The sequence below is a fragment of the Phyllobates terribilis genome, unplaced genomic scaffold (genome assembly GCF_046119375.1).
Source record: "Phyllobates terribilis strain yellow unplaced genomic scaffold, ASM4611937v1 Scaffold_5__5_contigs__length_657084704, whole genome shotgun sequence".
Taxonomy (NCBI): Eukaryota; Metazoa; Chordata; class Amphibia; order Anura; family Dendrobatidae; genus Phyllobates; species Phyllobates terribilis.
The window spans coordinates 173319019-173341607 of NW_027362765.1; the positions used below are offsets into that span (position 1 = coordinate 173319019).

At 42.0% G+C, this 22589-nt stretch overlaps 1 protein-coding gene across 4 annotated transcripts in view; it reads right to left on the bottom strand.

The window, feature by feature from the left end:
* ARHGAP23 (Rho GTPase activating protein 23) overlaps window positions 1-22589 on the bottom strand; it is a 109415-nt gene that overhangs the window by 42444 nt on the left and 44382 nt on the right. For all 4 annotated transcript variants that reach the window (XM_073683469.1, XM_073683467.1, XM_073683466.1 and 1 more), the window contains exons 2-4: window positions 2144-2320; window positions 1055-1073; window positions 316-414 (exon numbers count right to left, since the gene is read on the bottom strand). In XM_073683469.1, the coding sequence (XP_073539570.1) occupies window positions 316-414; window positions 1055-1073; window positions 2144-2320 (295 nt within the window). The remainder of the gene's footprint in view (window positions 1-315; window positions 415-1054; window positions 1074-2143; window positions 2321-22589) is intronic.

A 22589-nucleotide genomic window follows, 5' to 3' on the forward strand; every position in this document is an offset into this window, starting at 1 on the left:
TATTGGGGAGATACAGGGGTAAAAGTGTGTGGATTCTTGTTTTTCGTATACGATTGCCTTGCATTACAAAATGGAAATACAGCTGTGCTCCAAAGTTTACATACCCCAGCAGAATTTTTCCTTTCTTGGCCTTGTTTCAGAGAATATGAATGATAACAAAAAAAACATTTTTTCCACTAAGTTGGGTGAAGCCATTTATTGTCAAACTACTTTGTTTTCTCTTTTTAACTCTTAATGACAACCAAATACATCCCTTGCTACATATAACATACAACCCTATTATTACATTCTCTCCACTCTTATTCCATCACCTACCAGTGCACAATCCTGCCTGCTGGGCAGGTCCACCTTCCTTCACCTGCTTGACAAAGATGGTGTCCATTGGTTCCAGACGACCGGATGCAGAGGGATACTCTAAAATGCAGCACAAGAACAGAGACTTGTAGATGGAGAAGGATAAACTGCTTAAGGAGGAAGATAACATTTTGAAGATAGCAAAATCATATAAGTAATCCAATCTAGTGCACAGAAACAGGAGTGCAGCCAATACAAAGTAACATACATACAGGCATCATAGACACTTCTGTCCAGTCAATCAAACTGCAGTCGACAACTCCTCGGCCTCATACTTCGCTGCCAGCTCGGACATATCTAAAGTCCCATTCGTGTAAATCTGGCCATACACTTGAGACAACTATCGTTAGTACATTTATTTGGCAGAAGGCCATCCCTCCCAACGTTCCCATGTACATGCACAATTGACGCGGCCGAGAAGTCATGTGTTATCAACTGGTAGAGAGGAGAAAGCCACTGCCAGACAGCTCTGGCAGAGGTGTAACTCCCCTGAAAACTAAAAGATCAGGTTTGAAATTCTAATTACTCTATCCTTCTTTTCCACAACCTCATCTGACGGGAGGAAGTTGGGAGGCCCCCCCATTCACATCAGAAGGATTGTCGCTCCCACAAAAATCAGCAGGTTCGGACGACTTTTGTAAACCAAATATTTACCAGATTAGAAACTATATAATGTATATACAGCATCTAGGACACGTACCTGCGCTGCCATTTTCTTCCTGTAAGAAAAGGAGAGCATGTAAGCACAAAGTACAATGAATGCAAAAACAGCATACTTAACCTGTCAGTAGGATCAACCCTCCATTTATATGGGCATGCAGGTCATAGGGAGCGGAGTAAAATGATACCTTGATACCTGCGATCTGAAGTCTTATTCCAGAGAAATCCATGTTTTTCTTAATATGTAAATGAGCTGTTAAGATCTATGGGCTAGAGATAGATCACACTGAGAATCAGCCTCCAGAGACTATTTTAAATGAAAGGCGACATTAACATTCATTTAAAATAAACTCTGGAAGAAGATTTTTCAGGGAGATCTGTGTCTGGCCCATAGATCTTAACAGCTCATTTACATATTAAGAAAAACGTGGATTTCTCTAAAATAAAACCTCAAATCGCAGATATCAAGCTATCATTTTATTCAACTTTCTATGACTTGCATGCCCAAATACTTGCCTTAGGAAATTTGATCCTACTGACAGATTCCCTTTAACAATCTAGCCATGTGTCACACTGCAAAGTCAATTACATATATTCATATGGTTTCAAAATGTAACCTACAGACAAGAAAAGCCTCTGATTCTAGTGAATAGTAGGATTTCTGGCACCAAGATTTATACCAATCTTCTGACATTTCTACGTGAGTAGAAATATGATTAAAATAGTAACTTTGTTCTGATGGGGAAAGGAAAGTTCAGTAATGAATGCAATTTCATTTTTCCTATTAATACTCATCTTGGTATGTTGCAAGGATATGCCATCACTTTATGGTCATCCTGGGCCCTCCACTGTTCCTGGGAATCAAGAGGCTGCGGCCCTGATACAGTCCTGCAGCCCCTTCACTGTTTTGCCTACACAGTGCCACTTGCCAGCCCCCGAGAAGGAAACTGGACGAGGACCCATTTACTCACACAGAGCTGGGCTGTTACCACTCATCAGTAGTATCAGTAGTATTGGTTGTTCAGGAAAAAAATGTAAAAGGGACGATGTGTTTATTAGGGCCCCTTATTGTCAGCGTCAGTTCTAATAATACACATAATATGTAAAGTAAATGTAGTTTGCGTTGTACCTGTTGTGAGGCATGTACTGCAGATTCGGGTGGATATACAATAAAATGGCGCAGAGTGAAGCCAAATCCTTGCCGGGTCTTCCTGATGATCAATGTCCTGGGTCCGACCCATGATAAGGGCTCTTCAGGAGGTGGGGAACTGCTGAATCGACCCCCATCTCGTGGGGCTAAGGGGGCCTGCAAACACCACAAGAAGAAAAAGATGAGGAGATGGCACACTCGCATACAGCACTATGTTCCCACCTTCAGGTATTGGCTTTTTAATTTCTATAACAGTTTCCTACCCTTATATCTGTAATAACTGGAACTTACATATCTGACAAGACACACTCCAGCTGAAACCAAGAAGGGTGGGCTTTGTACAGGCGCCCGATCATCACTACTTACAATTTCACTACTCATTATCAACACGTGGCTGATATTCTTCCACAGACACCCCAATCAATTATTGGTTATTAATGTGAACCTGTCACCAGGTTTTTGCTAATTCATCTGAGGGCAGCATGATATAGGGGCAGAGACCCTGATTCCAGCAATGTGTCACTTAATGGGCTTCTTGCTGCAGTTTTGATAAAATCACAGTTTTCTCTGCTGCCGAGCTCTGTATAACCTCACACACACCACTGATTTGCAGCCTTCTGTGTACACTGTGCATAGGCAGAAAGCTGACAATCAGTGCTGGGGAAGAAGTTGAAGTTGGACTATACTGCAGCAGGTTTACTAGTCCTCTAGTGATAAAATCCCGTTTTATGAGAAAGAAATTATCAAAACTACAGCAAGCAACCCAGTAAGTGACATCACCGGAATCAGGGTCTCGGACCCTACATTATTCTACTCTCAGATTAGGTTGCAAAACCTGGTGACAGATTTCCTTTAAGGGGTCTGGACAAGTAATAGCATATTGCCATTTTATGTCATCACTAACTGACAAATGGGGGTCTGACTGCAAGAACCCTTATCCATTTGCTCACTCCCATCCAGACACAATCTAGTGAACAGCATCACTCAAGAAGGTGGTGCTTAACTGTGGTAACTTATGAATATGGCGCCATCCAAGAAAATATTCTAGCGATCGGTGGAGGTCTTATAAGTTGACTTTCCACCGATATGCAAGTAATTGTGTATCCTTGTGATATTACATCGCTTCCTCAGGCTGTAACAGCCCCTTTAATTGTTAATCTCACTGTCATAGCAATTTTCTATAGCAACATTGCTTTGATCACAGCATCAAGTCTTAATGTAATAGGCGTTATCATATTGTCTTATATCCAATAACTTTGGGGCAATTAGTCGGTTACGTGGCAAATACATGGCAGTCAAAGGATGCCTGAATTGGCAGAAAAAAGTTTGTAAAATACATGCAAGTTTCTTTGGCTGAAACTAAATGTGTGCGGCATGATCGGCTGAATCTGGCTAATCTTTTGACATTTTGTGCAAGTGAATGACCCTGTGGTTTGTTTTTTAATGAAGTGTTTTAGCTGCCGATTTAGTCTGGTGGGTTGCTAGTGGGATTGTTCGTACAAACTGGCCAGAATACCTAGAATTATCATAATCTTGGTGCATGGATCCTTATGGCATGGCTATGGTTAATCCTAGACCATTTTTACAGAACTAAAGGATCCCAAGACAACGTCTCCATGACAAGGAAATGCACTGCCGAACCCAATCACCAGTCCTAAGGTTTAAAGGGATTGTCCAAAATCACAGAAAAGTGTCAGTTTTCAGTGTGTGGTATTGCAGCTCAAATCTACTTTTATAACATAGACCCTTTTAACGGCACATGGACTGACAAACTACTTTCTTCCTGAATACACACATACATACACACACAAGATGGCATCTATATACACCCATGACACCGGATCTCGTCTGTATATACACCAAGAACATAGAATCTAGACTTGTAGGATCACTGCTGTGTTTGGCAGAGCATCAGCTGATGTTCACAGCTTTTTTTTTTTTTTATAAATTATTTGCTCCTTTCTAAACTGATTTACCTTCACCCAGCAGACATACTGTTGGGATGATGACATGATTGGGGGGCTGGGGTCGTGACAGACAGAGACATCCTGGAAATGAGTCAATTCCACATACAGCTGATCTCCATGGGAGGAGTAATGAAAGAGCGAGGGCCCAAAGGACACAGCTGCAAACAATGCCCGACTGGCACAGACATTGAGGGGAGAGGAGGGTGGGGGTAGAGCTGGACTCCAGGCTTTCACCACACCCCTTGTAAATTATGTCACTACACATGGATGCTCTGTCTTTCATGCATTTTAATCATCCTAAAACTCAAACATTAAATGATACCTAGTCTCAGCTGTACGACCTTGTTTCCAGAGATGTGGAGGCCTCAGACACAATACGTGCAGTGATCACACCCTCACATCCAGCACAATATGAAAGGAAAGCTCGGCCGGTCCTATTCTTGTCCTATTTATCACATTACATGGGGTGTGGTGTATACAGAGTTTCCTGTGATCTGATACATGCTGCTTAGTATAAACAGCTTCATGCTATAGAGGGCCGGCATTGCACAACATTGCTGGGCTACTGATAATAAAATACCATGCACAAGCTCAGATCCTGGGTTCTCAGACAATGGTCGCCTTCTGCACCCACCCATCTGCAGCCCCTCATGCCCCACCACAGGAAAGTGCCTTCATCACTACAGCCCTGGCTCTGTCTATTGTCCTGCTGATTTCATGGTCGCTGGCTCCGCTCCTTCATCGCTCACTTCTGTGTATGGCATTGTTTCAGTAACAGTCTCCATATCACACTGGCCCTGAGCCGGACATATCCATAGGGCAGTGCCATGAGCCCCTCCATCAGTCCTGTGCCACACATCTGGCTGATGGTGTCCTATAAAGTGCGTACGTCGTCTGTACAGGCGTCACTGCTGTCACCTGCAGCAATCCTCGCACAGCCTCCTGTTTTATACAGCGTATCCAATGTAATACATGTGTGTGTGTCAGGGTGACTGCACTATGATGACACTCATTGTCACACAGCTCTGTGCTGTCAGTATGAATGTACTATAACAACAGTCATTGTCATACAGCTCTGTGATGTCAGTATGACTGTACTATGATAACACTCATGGTCATACAGCTAGCTCTGTGCTGTCAGGGTGACTGCACTATGATAACACTCAGTCATACAGCTCTGTGCTGTCAATATAACAGTACTATGATAACACACATTGTCATACAGCTCTATGCTGTCAGTATGACTGTACTATAACAACAGTCATCGTCATACAGCTCTGTGCTGTCAGTATGACAGTACTATGATAACACTCATGGTAATACAGCTAGCTCTGTGCTGTCAGGGTGACTGCACTATGATAACACTCAGTCATACAGCTCTGTGCTGTCAATATAACAGTACTATGATAACACACATTGTCATACAGCTCTATGCTGTCAGTATGACTGTACTATAACAACAGTCATCGTCATACAGCTCTGTGCTGTCAGTATGACAGTACTATGATAACACTCATGGTAATACAGCTAGCTCTGTGCTGTCAGGGTGACTGCACTATGATAACACTCAGTCATACAGCTCTGTGCTGTCAGTATGACAGTACTATGATAACACACATTGTCATACAGCTCTATGCTGTCAGTATGACTGTACTATGATAACACTCATTGTCACACAGCTCTGTGCTGTCAGTATGAATGTACTATAACAACAGTCATTGTCATACAGCTCTGTGCTGTCAGTATGACTGTACTATGATAACACTCATTGTCATGCAGCTCTATGCTGTCAGTATGACTGACTATGATAACACTCATTGTCATACAGCTCTGTGCTGTCAGTATGACTATGATAACACTCATTGTCATACAGCACTGTGCTGTCAGTATGACTGTACTATGATAACACTCATTGTCATACAGCTCTGTGCTGTCAGTATGACTGTACTATGATAACACTCAGTCATACAGCTCTGTGCTGTCAGTATGACTATGATAACACTCATTGTCATACAGCACTGTGCTGTCAGTATGACTGTACTATGATAACACTCATTGTCATACAGCTCTGTGCTGTCAGTATGACTGTACTATGATGACAGTCATTGTCATACAGTTCTGTGCTATCAGTATGACTGACTATGATAACACTCATTGTCATACAGCTCTGTGCGGTCAGTATGACTGTACTATGATAACACTCAGTCATATAGCTCTGTGCTGTCAGTATGACTGTACTATGATAACACTCATTGTCATACAGCTCTGTGCTGTCAGTATGACTGCACTATGATAACACTCATTGTCATACAGCTCTGTGCTGTCAGTATGACTGCACTATGATAACACTGATTGTCATACAGCTCTGTGCTTTCAGGGTGATTGTACAATGATAACACTCTGTCATACAGCTCTGTACTGTCAGTATGACTGTACTATGATAACACTCATTGCCACACAATTCTGCTGTGAGGGTGACTGTACTATAACAACAGTCATTTTCACACAGCTCTGTACTGTGAGGGTGACTGTACTATGATAACACTCATTGTCATACAGCTCTGTGCTGTCAATATGACTGACTATGATAACACTCATTGTCATACAGCTCTGTGCTGTCCGTATGACAGTACTATGATAACACACATTGTCATACAGCTCTGTGCTGTCAGTATGACTGTACTATAACAACAGTCATTGTCATATAGCTCCGTGCTGTCAGTATGACTGACTATGATAACACTGATTGTCATACAGCTCTGTGCTGTCAGTATGACAGTACTATGATAACACACATTGTCATACAGCTCTGTGCTGTCAGTATGACTGTACTATAACAACAGTCATTGTCATATAGCTCCGTGCTGTCAGTATGACTGACTATGATAACACTCATTGTCATACAGCTCTGTGCTGTCAGTATGACTGCACTATGATAACACTGATTGTCATACAGCTCTATGCTTTCAGGGTGATTGTACAATGATAACACTCATTGTCATACAGCTCTGTGCTGTCAGTATGACTGACTATGATAACGCTCAGTCATACAGCTCTGTGCTGTCAGTATGACTGACTATAACACTCATTGTCATACAGCTCTGTGCTGTCAGTATGACTGTACTATGATATCACTCATTGTCATACAGCTCTGTGCTGTCAGTATGACTGACTATAACACTCATTGTCATACAGCTCTGTGCTGTCAGCATGACTGTACTATGATAACACTCATTGTCATACAGCTCTGTGCTGTCAGTATGACTGTACTATGATAACACTCATTGTTATACAGCTCTGTGCTGTCAGCATGACTGCACTATGATAACACTCAGTCATACAGCTCTGTGCTGTCAATATAACAGTACTATGATAACACACATTGTCATACAGCTCTATGCTGTCAGTATGACTGTACTATAACAACAGTCATCGTCATACAGCTCTGTGCTGTCAGTATGACAGTACTATGATAACACTCATGGTAATACAGCTAGCTCTGTGCTGTCAGGGTGACTGCACTATGATAACACTCAGTCATACAGCTCTGTGCTGTCAGTATGACAGTACTATGATAACACACATTGTCATACAGCTCTATGCTGTCAGTATGACTGTACTATGATAACACTCATTGTCACACAGCTCTGTGCTGTCAGTATGAATGTACTATAACAACAGTCATTGTCATACAGCTCTGTGCTGTCAGTATGACTGTACTATGATAACACTCATTGTCATGCAGCTCTATGCTGTCAGTATGACTGACTATGATAACACTCATTGTCATACAGCTCTGTGCTGTCAGTATGACTATGATAACACTCATTGTCATACAGCACTGTGCTGTCAGTATGACTGTACTATGATAACACTCATTGTCATACAGCTCTGTGCTGTCAGTATGACTGTACTATGATAACACTCAGTCATACAGCTCTGTGCTGTCAGTATGACTATGATAACACTCATTGTCATACAGCACTGTGCTGTCAGTATGACTGTACTATGATAACACTCATTGTCATACAGCTCTGTGCTGTCAGTATGACTGTACTATGATGACAGTCATTGTCATACAGTTCTGTGCTATCAGTATGACTGACTATGATAACACTCATTGTCATACAGCTCTGTGCGGTCAGTATGACTGTACTATGATAACACTCAGTCATATAGCTCTGTGCTGTCAGTATGACTGTACTATGATAACACTCATTGTCATACAGCTCTGTGCTGTCAGTATGACTGCACTATGATAACACTCATTGTCATACAGCTCTGTGCTGTCAGTATGACTGCACTATGATAACACTGATTGTCATACAGCTCTGTGATTTCAGGGTGATTGTACAATGATAACACTCTGTCATACAGCTCTGTACTGTCAGTATGACTGTACTATGATAACACTCATTGCCACACAATTCTGCTGTGAGGGTGACTGTACTATAACAACAGTCATTTTCACACAGCTCTGTACTGTGAGGGTGACTGTACTATGATAACACTCATTGTCATACAGCTCTGTGCTGTCAATATGACTGACTATGATAACACTCATTGTCATACAGCTCTGTGCTGTCCGTATGACAGTACTATGATAACACACATTGTCATACAGCTCTGTGCTGTCAGTATGACTGTACTATAACAACAGTCATTGTCATATAGCTCCGTGCTGTCAGTATGACTGACTATGATAACACTGATTGTCATACAGCTCTGTGCTGTCAGTATGACAGTACTATGATAACACACATTGTCATACAGCTCTGTGCTGTCAGTATGACTGTACTATAACAACAGTCATTGTCATATAGCTCCGTGCTGTCAGTATGACTGACTATGATAACACTCATTGTCATACAGCTCTGTGCTGTCAGTATGACTGCACTACGATAACACTGATTGTCATACAGCTCTATGCTTTCAGGGTGATTGTACAATGATAACACTCATTGTCATACAGCTCTGTGCTGTCAGTATGACTGACTATGATAACGCTCAGTCATACAGCTCTGTGCTGTCAGTATGACTGTACTATGATATCACTCATTGTCATACAGCTCTGTGCTGTCAGTATGACTGACTATGATAACGCTCAGTCATACAGCTCTGTGCTGTCAGTATGACTGACTATAACACTCATTGTCATACAGCTCTGTGCTGTCAGCATGACTGTACTATGATAACACTCATTGTCATACAGCTCTGTGCTGTCAGTATGACTGTACTATGATAACACTCATTGTCATACAGCTCTGTGCTGTCAATATGACTGACTATGATAACACTCATTGTCATACAGCTCTGTGCTGTCAGTATGACAGTACTATGATAACACACATTGTCATACAGCTCTGTGCTGTCAGTATGACTGTACTATAACAACAGTTATTGTCATATAGCTCCGTGCTGTCAGTATGACTGACTATGATAACACTCATTGTCATACAGCTCTGTGCTGTCAGTATGACTGTACTATGATAAGAGTCATTGTCATACAGCTCTGTGCTGTCAGTATGAATGTACTATGATAACAGTCATTGTCATACAGCTCTATGCTGTCAGTATGACAGTACTATGATAACACACATTGTCATACAGCTCTGTGCTGTCAGTATGACTGTACTATAACAACAGTTATTGTCATATAGCTCCGTGCTGTCAGTATGACTGACTATGATAACACTCATTGTCATACAGCTCTGTGCTGTCAGTATGACTGTACTATGATAAGAGTCATTGTCATACAGCTCTGTGCTGTCAGTATGAATGTACTATGATAACAGTCATTGTCATACAGCTCTATGCTGTCAGTATGACTGTACTATAACAACACTCATTGTCACACAGCTCTGTGCTGACAGTATGACTGTACTATGATAACACTCATTGTCATACAGTTCTGTGCTGTCAGTATGACTGTACTATGATAAAAGTCATTGTCATACAGTTCTATGCTGTCAGTATGACTGACTATGATAACACTCAGTCATACAGCTCTGTGCTGTCAGGGTGACTGCACTATGATAACACTCATTGTCATGGAGCTCTGTGCTGTCAGTATGACTGTACTATGAAAACACTCATTGTCATACAGCTCTGTGCTGTCAGTATGACTATGATAACACTCATTGTCATACAGCTCTGTGCTTTCAGTATGACTATGATAACACTCATTGTCATACAGCTCTGTGCTGTCAGTATGACTGTACTATGATAACACTGATTGTCATACAGCTCTGTACTGTCAGTATGACTGTACTATAACAACAGTCATTGTCACACAGCTCTGTACTGTGAGGGTGACTGTACTATGATAACACTCATTGTCACACAATTCTGCTGTGAGGGTGACTGTACTATGATAACACTCATTGTCATACAGCTCTGTGCTGTCAATATGACTGACTATGATAACACTCATTGTCATACAGCTCTGTGCTGTCAGTATGACAGTACTATGATAACACACATTGTCATACAGCTCTGTGCTGTCAGTATGACTGTACTATAACAACATTGTCATATAGCTCCGTGCTGTCAGTATGACTGACTATGATAACACTGATTGTCATACAGCTCTGTGCTGTCAGTATGACAGTACTATGATAACACACATTGTCATACAGCTCTGTGCTGTCAGTATGACTGTACTATAACAACAGTCATTGTCATATAGCTCCGTGCTGTCAGTATGACTGACTATGATAACACTCATTGTCATACAGCTCTGTGCTGTCAGTATGACTGCACTATGATAACACTGATTGTCATACAGCTCTATGCTTTCAGGGTGATTGTACAATGATAACACTCATTGTCATACAGCTCTGTACTGTCAGTATGACTGTACTATGATAACACTCATTGTCACAATTCTGCTGTGAGGGTGACTGTACTATAACAACAGTCATTTTCACACAGCTCTGTACTGTGAGAGTGACTGTACCATGATAACACTCATTGTCATACAGCTCTGTGCTGTCAATATGACAGTACTATGATAACACACATTGTCATACAGCTCTGTGCTGTCAGTATGACTGTACTATAACAACAGTTATTGTCATATAGCTCCGTGCTGTCAGTATGACTGACTATGATAACACTCATTGTCATACAGCTCTGTGCTGTCAGTATGACTGACTATGATAACGCTCAGTCATACAGCTCTGTGCTGTCAGTATGACTGACTATAACACTCATTGTCATACAGCTCTGTGCTGTCAGTATGACTGTACTATGATATCACTCATTGTCATACAGCTCTGTGCTGTCAGTATGACTGACTATAACACTCATTGTCATACAGCTCTGTGCTGTCAGCATGACTGTACTATGATAACACTCATTGTCATACAGCTCTGTGCTGTCAGTATGACTGTACTATGATAACACTCATTGTCATACAGCTCTGTGCTGTCAATATGACTGACTATGATAACACTCATTGTCATACAGCTCTGTGCTGTCAGTATGACTGTACTATAACAACAGTTATTGTCATATAGCTCCGTGCTGTCAGTATGACTGACTATGATAACACTCATTGTCATACAGCTCTGTGCTGTCAGTATGACTGTACTATGATAAGAGTCATTGTCATACAGCTCTGTGCTCTCAGTATGAATGTACTATGATAACAGTCATTGTCATACAGCTCTATGCTGTCAGTATGACTGTACTATAACAACACTCATTGTCATACAGCTCTGTGCTGACAGTATGACTGTACTATGATAACACTCATTGTCATACAGTTCTGTGCTGTCAGTATGACTGTACTATGATAAAAGTCATTGTCATACAGTTCTATGCTGTCAGTATGACTGACTATGATAACACTCAGTCATACAGCTCTGTGCTGTCAGGGTGACTGCACTATGATAACACTCATTGTCATAGAGCTCTGTGCTGTCAGTATGACTGTACTATGAAAACACTCATTGTCATACAGCTCTGTGCTGTCAGTATGACTATGATAACACTCATTGTCATACAGCTCTGTGCTTTCAGTATGACTATGATAACACTCATTGTCATACAGCTCTGTGCTGTCAGTATGACTGTACTATGATAACACTGATTGTCATACAGCTCTGTACTGTCAGTATGACTGTACTATAACAACAGTCATTGTCACACAGCTCTGTACTGTGAGGGTGACTGTACTATGATAACACTCATTGTCATACAGCTCTGTGCTGTCAGTATGAGTGTACTATGATAACATTCATTGTCATACAGCTCTGTGTTGTCAGTATAACTGTACTATGATAAAAGTCATTGTCATACAGTTCTATGCTGTCAGTATGACTGACTATGATAACGCTCAGTCATACAGCTCTGTGCTGTCAGTATGACTGACTATAACACTCATTGTCATACAGCTCTGTGCTGTCAGTATGACTGTACTATGATATCACTCATTGTCATACAGCTCTGTGCTGTCAGTATGACTGACTATAACACTCATTGTCATACAGCTCTGTGCTGTCAGCATGACTGTACTATGATAACACTCATTGTCATACAGCTCTGTACTGTCAGGATGACTGTACTATGATAACACTCATTGTCATACAGCTCTGTGCTGTCAGTATGACTGTACTATGATAACACTCATTGTCATACAGCTCTGTACTATCAGGATGACTGTTCTATGATAACACTCATTGTCACACAGCTCTGTACTGTGAGGATGACTGTACTATAACAACACTCATTGTCATACAGCTCTGTGCTCTCAGTATGAATGTACTATGATAACAGTCATTGTCATACAGCTCTATGCTGTCAGTATGACTGTACTATAACAACACTCATTGTCACACAGCTCTGTGCTGTCAGTATGAATGTACTATGATAACAGTCATTGTCATACAGCTCTATGCTGTCAGTATGACTGTACTATAACAGTCATTGTCACACAGATCTGTGCTGTCAGTATGACTGTACTATAACAGTCATTGTCACACAGATCTGTGCTGTCAGTATGACTGTACTATAACAGTCATTGTCATACAGCTCTGTGCTGTCAGTATGAGTGCACTATGATAACACTCATTGTCATACAGCTCTGTGCTGTCAGTATGACTGTACTATGATAACACTCATTGTCATACAGCTCTGTGCTGTCAATATGACTGACTATGATAACACTCATTGTCATACAGCTTTGTGCTGTCAGTATGACTGTACTATAACAACAGTTATTGTCATATAGCTCCGTGCTGTCAGTATGACTGACTATGATAACACTCATTGTCATACAGCTCTGTGCTGTCAGTATGACTGTACTATGATAAGAGTCATTGTCATACAGCTCTGTGCTCTCAGTATGAATGTACTATGATAATAGTCATTGTCATACAGCTCTATGCTGTCAGTATGACTGTACTATGATAACACTCATTGTCATACAGCTCTGTACTATCAGGATGACTGTTCTATGATAACACTCATTGTCACACAGCTCTGTACTGTGAGGATGACTGTACTATAACAACACTCATTGTCACACAGCTCTGTGCTGTGAGGATGACTGTACTATGATAACACTCATTGTCACACAGCTCTGTGCTGTGAGGATGACTGTACTACAACATCACTCATTGTCACACAGCTCTGTGCTGTGAGGGTGACTGTACTATGATAACACTCATTGTCATACAGCTCTGTGCTGTCAGTATGACTGTACTATGATAACACTCATTGTCATACAGCTCTGTACTATCAGGATGACTGTTCTATGATAACACTCATTGTCACACAGCTCTGTACTGTGAGGATGACTGTACTATAACAACACTCATTGTCACACAGCTCTGTGCTGTGAGGATGACTGTACTATGATAACACTCATTGTCACACAGCTCTGTGCTGTCAGTATGAATGTACTATGATAGCAGTCATTGTCATACAGCTCTGTGCTGTCAGTATGACTATGATAACACTCATTGTCATACAGCTCTATGCTGTCAGTATGACTGTACTATAACAGTCATTGTCACACAGATCTGTGCTGTCAGTATGACTGTACTATAACAGTCATTGTCACACAGCTCTGTGCTGTCAGTATGACTGTACTATGATATCACTCATTGTCATACAGCTCTGTGCTGTCAGTATGACTGACTATAACACTCATTGTCATACAGCTCTGTGCTGTCAGCATGACTGTACTATGATAACACTCATTGTCATACAGCTCTGTGCTGTCAGTATGACTGTACTATGATAACACTCATTGTCATACAGCTCTGTGCTGTCAATATGACTGACTATGATAACACTCATTGTCATACAGCTTTGTGCTGTCAGTATGACTGTACTATAACAGTTATTGTCATATAGCTCCGTGCTGTCAGTATGACTGACTATGATAACACTCATTGTCATACAGCTCTGTGCTGTCAGTATGACTGTACTATGATAAGAGTCATTGTCATACAGCTCTGTGCTCTCAGTATGAATGTACTATGATAACAGTCATTGTCATACAGCTCTATGCTGTCAGTATGACTGTACTATAACAACACTCATTGTCATACAGCTCTGTGCTGACAGTATGACTGTACTATGATAACACTCATTGTCATACAGTTCTGTGCTGTCAGTATGACTGTACTATGATAACACTCAGTCATACAGCTCTGTGCTGTCAGGGTGACTGCACTATGATAACACTCATTGTCATAGAGCTCTGTGCTGTCAGTATGACTGTACTATGATAACACTCATTGTCATACAGCTCTGTGCTTTCAGTATGACTATGATAACACTCATTGTCATACAGCTCTGTGCTGTCAGTATGACTGTACTATGATAACACTGATTGTCATACAGCTCTGTACTGTCAGTATGACTGTACTATAACAACAGTCATTGTCACACAGCTCTGTACTGTGAGGGTGACTGTACTATGATAACACTCATTGTCATACAGCTCTGTGTTGTCAGTATGACTGACTATGATAACACTCATTGTCATACAGCTCTGTGCTGTCAGTATGACTGACTATAACACTCATTGTCATACAGCTCTGTGCTGTCAGTATGACTGTACTATGATATCACTCATTGTCATACAGCTCTGTGCTGTCAGTATGACTGACTATAACACTCATTGTCATACAGCTCTGTACTGTCAGGATGACTGTTCTATGATAACACTCATTGTCACACAGCTCTGTGCTGTGAGGGTGACTGTACTACAACATCACTCATTGTCACACAGCTCTGTGCTGTGAGGGTGACTGTACTATGATAACACTCATTGTCATACAGCTCTGTGCTGTCAGTATGACTGTACTATGATAACACTCATTGTCATACAGCTCTGTACTATCAGGATGACTGTTCTATGATAACACTCATTGTCACACAGCTCTGTACTGTGAGGATGACTGTACTATAACAACACTCATTGTCACACAGCTCTGTGCTGTGAGGATGACTGTACTATGATAACACTCATTGTCACACAGCTCTGTGCTGTCAGTATGAATGTACTATGATAGCAGTCATTGTCATACAGCTCTGTGCTGTCAGTATGACTATGATAACACTCATTGTCATACAGCTCTATGCTGTCAGTATGACTGTACTATAACAGTCATTGTCACACAGATCTGTGCTGTCAGTATGACTGTACTATAACAGTCATTGTCACACAGCTCTGTGCTGTCAGTATGACTGTACTATGATAACACTCATTGTCATACAGCTCTATGCTGACAGTATGACTGTACTATGATAACACTCATGGTCATACAGCTCTATGCTGTCAGTATGACTGACTATGATAACACTCATGGTCATACAGCTCTATGCAGTCAGTATGACTGTACTATGATAACACTCATTGTCATACAGCTCTGTGCCGTCAGTATGACTATGATAACACTCATTGTCACACATCTCTGTGCTGTCAGTATGAATGTACTATAACAACAGTCATTGTCACACAGCTCTGTGCTGTCAGTATGACTGTACTATAACACTGTCATACAGCTCTATGCTGTCAGTATAACTGTACTATGATAACAGTCATTGTCATACAGCTCTATGCTGTCAGTATGACTGACTATAACAATACTCATTGTCATACAGCTCTGTGCTGTCATTATGACTGTACTATAACAACACTCATTGTCATGCAGCTCTATGCTGTCATTATGACTGACTATGATAACACTCATTGTCATACAGCTCTATGCTGTCAGTATGACTGACTATGATAACACTCATTGTCATACAGCTCTGTGCTGTCAGTATGACTGTACTATAACAACACTCATTGTCACACAGCTCTGTGCTGTCAGGGTGACTGTACTATGATAACACTCCTCCATCCTTGTAAATTAGACATATTTCAGACCTTTTTAGTTCAATTTTGTGTGGTTTCCACTGTACATAGTACCATACAACTTACAAAAAATGTAAATTTCTGTAGGAATTGTAGGATGGTATGAGGCTTTTAAGAGCACCTTCCACGTGTCTGATGTGTTTCTTGATATGTCTGATTTAGTAAATAGTTGCATTTCCGACAAAATTACAATTTTGCAGAATATTTTCTTAAATCTTTATATTTTGCTGTTCCTCTATTATTCCTCCTAGAAATACATAAATAAATTGACAACTGGGCTGATGCTAAATTGAGGAGTGTCCATACCCAGTCTGACACTGCCCAATCAGCATTGAATTCAAGGAGAACACAAGCATATGCTAACAGAGACATGTCAGGAGAGAGGTTTAAAGATGACCTGTCAGCAGATTGTGTTAAAAGGAATCTGTCACCCCTTGAGACGTATATAACCTGTTAATATGGGCATACAGGTGATAGAAATGTTAATCTAGTCCTTCCTGTATGCCTCATATTAATGATCTTGTTTTGTGAAATCTTATATTATATATTTATGTTAATGATCCTTTGAGCACCCCAGGGCCGGAAGGAATCCCCGCCTCCTCTCTTCATTACAATAATATTCTCCCTCCTGCACGTTACAGTATCCTGTGACGTGTAGTTGAGGCGCTGTAATCCAGTGTCCTGCGCCTTGACATCCGTGTGTCATCAGTGTGATGTAAAAATAAGAATAAAATAAAAAAAATCATTATACTCACTTGGCTTGAGACGACCACACATGCTGAAGAGCAGAGGAGAATGACTCACTACAGGGAGTGGGCCACTGAACTGCGCTGAGCTCATTGAGCGGTGTCCGGTCACTCAGTGAGCTCAGCGCAGGTGAGGGGCCCGCTCGCTGCAGCAAGTCATTCTCCTCTGCTCCTCATAGTGTGTGCTCGCCTCAAGCCAGGTGAGTATAATGATTTTTTTGATTTTTTTTCTTATTTTTACAGGTTTTGGAGACATTGGGAGCATAATACTACTCTCAACATTGTCCCCTGCTAGCGCTAATAGCAACGCAAGCAGGGGACAATGATGAGAGATTCTTTCAGCACCTGATGCTTGGGAACAGTGCAACCTGTACCGCTGATTCCCAGGCGCCGATACGCATGATCCTGATGCAGCACACGGTTGCCACACAGGTAGAGACGGACATCTCCGGTACTGATTTTTCCAGCACTGGAAAAATCCGGACATGTGAAATAGGCATAACTGAGTGAGTAGGTGAGAATAGGAGAATTTGTTTACCAACTCTCTTCTTTTGGAACATCTTTGTATGCATGATGTTCCAATTGCTTTTGTTAATGTTGTTACTGACCTTCAAATCATAAAATGATTTAAGTTAAAAGAGAAGGTGAGAATAGAGCTGCAGAGGGGATTATAATGACACATATCCCTACTCTACTCCCCTCCCCACACACTCACAGTGCCATGAAAGAACTGCAGAGGTGTTTATAATGTCACATAGTTCTGCTCTACTCCCCTCCCTCACTTGTAATAAAGGTAGGTGCATGCATGAAGATCAGTGAGGAAGGAGAGCAGTGCTGCGCATAATTACAAACAAATTTTGCAGCTCACTTCTCATGTCAGTCAGTGTTGGGTAGAGCAAAGCTAACAGTACTGTGAGAGGAGAGCTGCAAGAGGTGTTTTTAACACACAGCCCTGCAGTAATCTCTGGCACTTAGATCTGTCAGACCTGGGTCACATTGGTCTTTCCATATCACACAGAGAAAGCCAGGTCTGATCTTCTCTGGGGGTGGGTTCCTTTTCTTCCCCTATAGGACACCTCTTGCTTACAATTGGTCAACCTCATACAGGAGAAAAAATAACCACCAGCTTAGACAAACCTAAGTTAACTCCCTCTAGATTGAAGGGAAAACTAGCATATAAACTTTACTAGCTAATATTTCTACAGCGGAGAAGAGAAATTCAAAAATAAAAACTGTGCTTTATTCAGCTCTGTGGCCACTATACCACAATGTGGCCAGTTTAACATGCTAAAGCTGGTAAAGGGTTTTCTTTATCAGCTATATGCTCCTTTGTAATCAAATGTTTTTTATTGCTCAAAGTCATCTATAATTAAAAACAAAATGAACTTTGTTAATAGTTTCCATTGAAACTAATTAGTGTTTGCAGTGCTAATGCAGACCTAAGCATCTCCATGCTAACAGACAACAAACAAGGCCTGTGTAGTATTATCCAGCAGTCATGCTCCTTTCTAGCTGCTCCCCCTTTCCTGTTAATATACCAAATGTATGTTCCTGTATTACTATGGACACACATGGGGTGCTTTGCTGCCTTAAACACCGGAGTAGGAAAATAATTGGAAAAAAAAAAAAAAGTTGCTTATATTTTCATTTCGGGTACAATGGTGCCAATCGTCTTTCACCTTCTTTCCATATGTTGCCCAGGCCTAGGCTTCTTCTCCATGCATATAACTAGATCAGGGAGTACTTCTTATTTCAGGGTATGGGATCAGAATAGGGCACAGATTCCATATTGCAGAGCAATGCCGTGATTGTGACTGGGGCAGACGGTATGTCACACGGCTCTGTGCTGTCTGCGGTGTCTCAGTCTGTGCCAGGGACGGACTCTGTGGCTCAGAAATTCATAGAAAGATTAGATGATTAGGATCTGCACAGCACTGTGTCAGCCGCTGAAGGGATATATTGGGAAAGAAAGCAGCATGCAGCAGGAGATTACTGGAGGTTACACAGGCCACGCACACACCACGGCCAAAGCCAGATATACACAACAGTTACACATTATCTGCACCACAGGAGACTGGGAAATTATAGAAGAAGCGTCCAGATGACTGAGGCCTGCAACGAAGCCCACTCAATGTAACCTACCTGATGTACACAGAGATTTACATAAACCACTGTGCACTCTGAGGTATTACCAGCAGAGGGACACATCCATAATGCTAAACAGCCAACTCTACAATGTAACACAAAAACACCACAACCGAACCAGAAACACCTTCAAAACGAGCAGCACTGGCCCTTGAAATGAAAGGGAACGTGTTCTCAAAACTGCGCTGGGGCACCCCTGACAGCAATTTAAAGGTCCCTTAGACTGCCTAGGTGGTGCCTAAAATAGCTCCATCAAGAATTCCATAGTGGAACATATACATTAGGATAATGATGTCCGAACCAAGCGATTTTGAGGAGCCTGACCGACCATCTAATTTGTGTAGGAGCCACCTGTTAGATGAATTTGGGGAACAGAAAGATCGGGCATGTTGAATTTCAGCGCCCCAACTTTGTTTCCAAGTAATACAAGCCACCAACATAGGTGTTAATATACACTGCTCAAAAAAATAAAGGGAACACTCAAATAACACATCCTAGATCTGAATGAATGAAATATTCTCATTGAATACTTTGTTCTGTACAAAGTTGAATGTGCGGACAACAAAATCACACAAAAATCATCAATGGAAATCAAATTTATTAACCAATGGAGGCCTGGATTTGGAGTCACCCTCAAAATTAAAGTGGAAAAACACACTACAGGCTGATCCAACTTTGATGTAATGTCCTTAAAACAAGTCAAAATGAGGCTCAGTATTGTGTGTGGCCTCCACGTGCCTGTATGACCTCCCTACAACGCCTGGGCATGCTCCTGATGAGGTTGCGGATGGTCTCCTGTGGGATCTCCTCCCAGACCTGGACTAAAGCATCCGCCAACTCCTGGACAGTCTGTGGTGCAACGTGACGTTGGTGGATGGAGCGAGACATGATGTCCCAGATGTGCTCAATCGTATTCAGGTCTGGAGAACGGGCGGGCCAGTCCATAGCTTCAATGCTTTCATCTTGCAGGAACTGCTGACATACTCCAGCCACATGAGGTCTGGCATTGTCCTGCATTAGGAGGAACCCAGGGCCAACCGCACCAGCATATGGTGTCACAAGGGGTCTGAGGATCTCATGTCGGTACCTAATGGCAGTCAGGCTACCTCTGGTGAGCACATGGAGGGCTGTGCGGCCCTCCAAAGAAATGCCACCCCACACCATTACTGACCCACTGCCAAACCAGTCATGCTGAAGAATGTTGCAGGCAGCAGATCACTCTCCACGGCGTCTCCAGACTGTCACGTCTGTCACATGTGCTCAGTGTGAGCCTGCTTTCATCTGTGAAGAGCACAGGGCGCCAGTGGCAACTTTGCCAATCCTGGTGTTCTGTGGCAAATGCCAAGCGTCCTGCACGGTGTTGGGCTGTGAGCACAACCCCCATCTGTGGACATTGGGCCCTCATACCACCCTCATGGAGTCGGTTTCTAACCGTTTGTGCAGACACATGCACATTTGGGGCCAGCTGGAGGTCATTTTGCAGGGCTCTGGCAGTGCTCCTCCTGTTCCTCCTTGCACAAAGGCGGAGGTAGCGGTCCTGCTGCTGGGTTGTTGCCCTCCTATGGCCCCCTCCACGTCTCCTGGTGTACTGGACTGTCTCCTGGTAGCACCTCCAGCCTCTGGACACTACGCTGACAGACACAGCAAACCTTCTTGCCACAGCTCGCATTGATATGCCATCCTGGATGAGCTGCACTACCTGAGCAACTTCTGTGGGTTGTAGAGTCTGTCTCATGCTACCACGAGTGTGAAAGCACAACCAACATTCAAAAGTGACCAAAACATCAGCCAGAAAGCATTGGTACTGAGATGTGGTCTGTGGTCCCCACCTGCAGAACCACTCCTTTATTGAGTGTGTCTTGATAACTGCCAATAATTTCCATCTATTGTCTATTCCATTTGCACAACAGCATGTGAAATTGATTGTCAATCAGTGTTGCTTCCTAAGTGGACAGTTTGATTTCACAGAAGTCTGATTTACTTGGAGCTATATTCTGTTGTTTAAGTGTTCCCTTTATTTTTTTGAGCAGTGTATATAGGGGAGGAGAGAGTGTTAGGAGAGCAAACTGATATCTAATGTGTATGGCCAAGACCGGTTTCAAACGTCTGTGAATTACGGGCCACAATACCATCCAGACCACCAGGTCTCCTGACCTTAACTAATTGCCTCATAGACAGTGCTCAGCATAAATGAGTACACCCCTTTCGAAAACTAAAAATCTATCTCTCACGGAACACAAGAAAAACTTCCAAAATTTTTCATCTTTTAACCCATAACATGAAAGTAAGCTTAATAACTTTCATTACAACATCTCCAGATTTACTCAAATCATTTGATGCAAAAATGAATACACCCCGTAACAAAGACTACTACACCTAGTATTTTGCATCACCCCCATGATTTTAACTACAACATCAAGTCTTCTAGGCATGGAATGAATAAGTTGGCGACATGTTGCAACATCTATGTTTTTCTATTCTTCAAGGGATTCTTTTGTAGTATGGTAGCCAATAGAAAATGTTGATTCTGAAAGGAAACTAAAGGTTTTCTGACAAATCTGTTGGGGTGTACTCATTTATGCTGAGCACTGTATGGCTATGAGGCAGTTAACTCTAATTACCTGGTGGTTGGGTCGGATATTGCGATCCCAGCCGGATCCGAGTTTCCCGGATGTATGTATGAGACAAGCCTGAGGCTATGTGCCCACAATGCAGAAATGAAGCAGAAAATTTCTGCAGCATTTCTGCATCTCCCTGGCAGAAAAAACGCATGCAGATTGTGCATGCGTTTTTCCTGCAGAATACATGCGGATTCACATGCGTTTCCGCATGCAGATTGACAAGCGCTTTCCAGGCGATAGCATCACTTGGAAAGTGCTTGACAACTAGGTCACACTGTATAAATCCATGCAACCGGCATGGATTTATACAGTGTGAACCATAAAAATTAAAACAAATAAAGCTATACTCACCCCCGATGCCCGGCTTGGCTGCAGCGCTCGTTCCTGTCTGGTTCCCGGCTGCCGGCATATCGCGAGACAGAGCGGTGAAGGGCCTGCGGTCACATGACTGTGACGTCACCGCAGGTCCTCAAGCGATGCCGGCATTCAGAGAGAAGACGCCGGACAGGTGAATATAACTTTGTTATTTTATTCTTTTTTTACAGGTACAATGGTACCCAGGTCTGG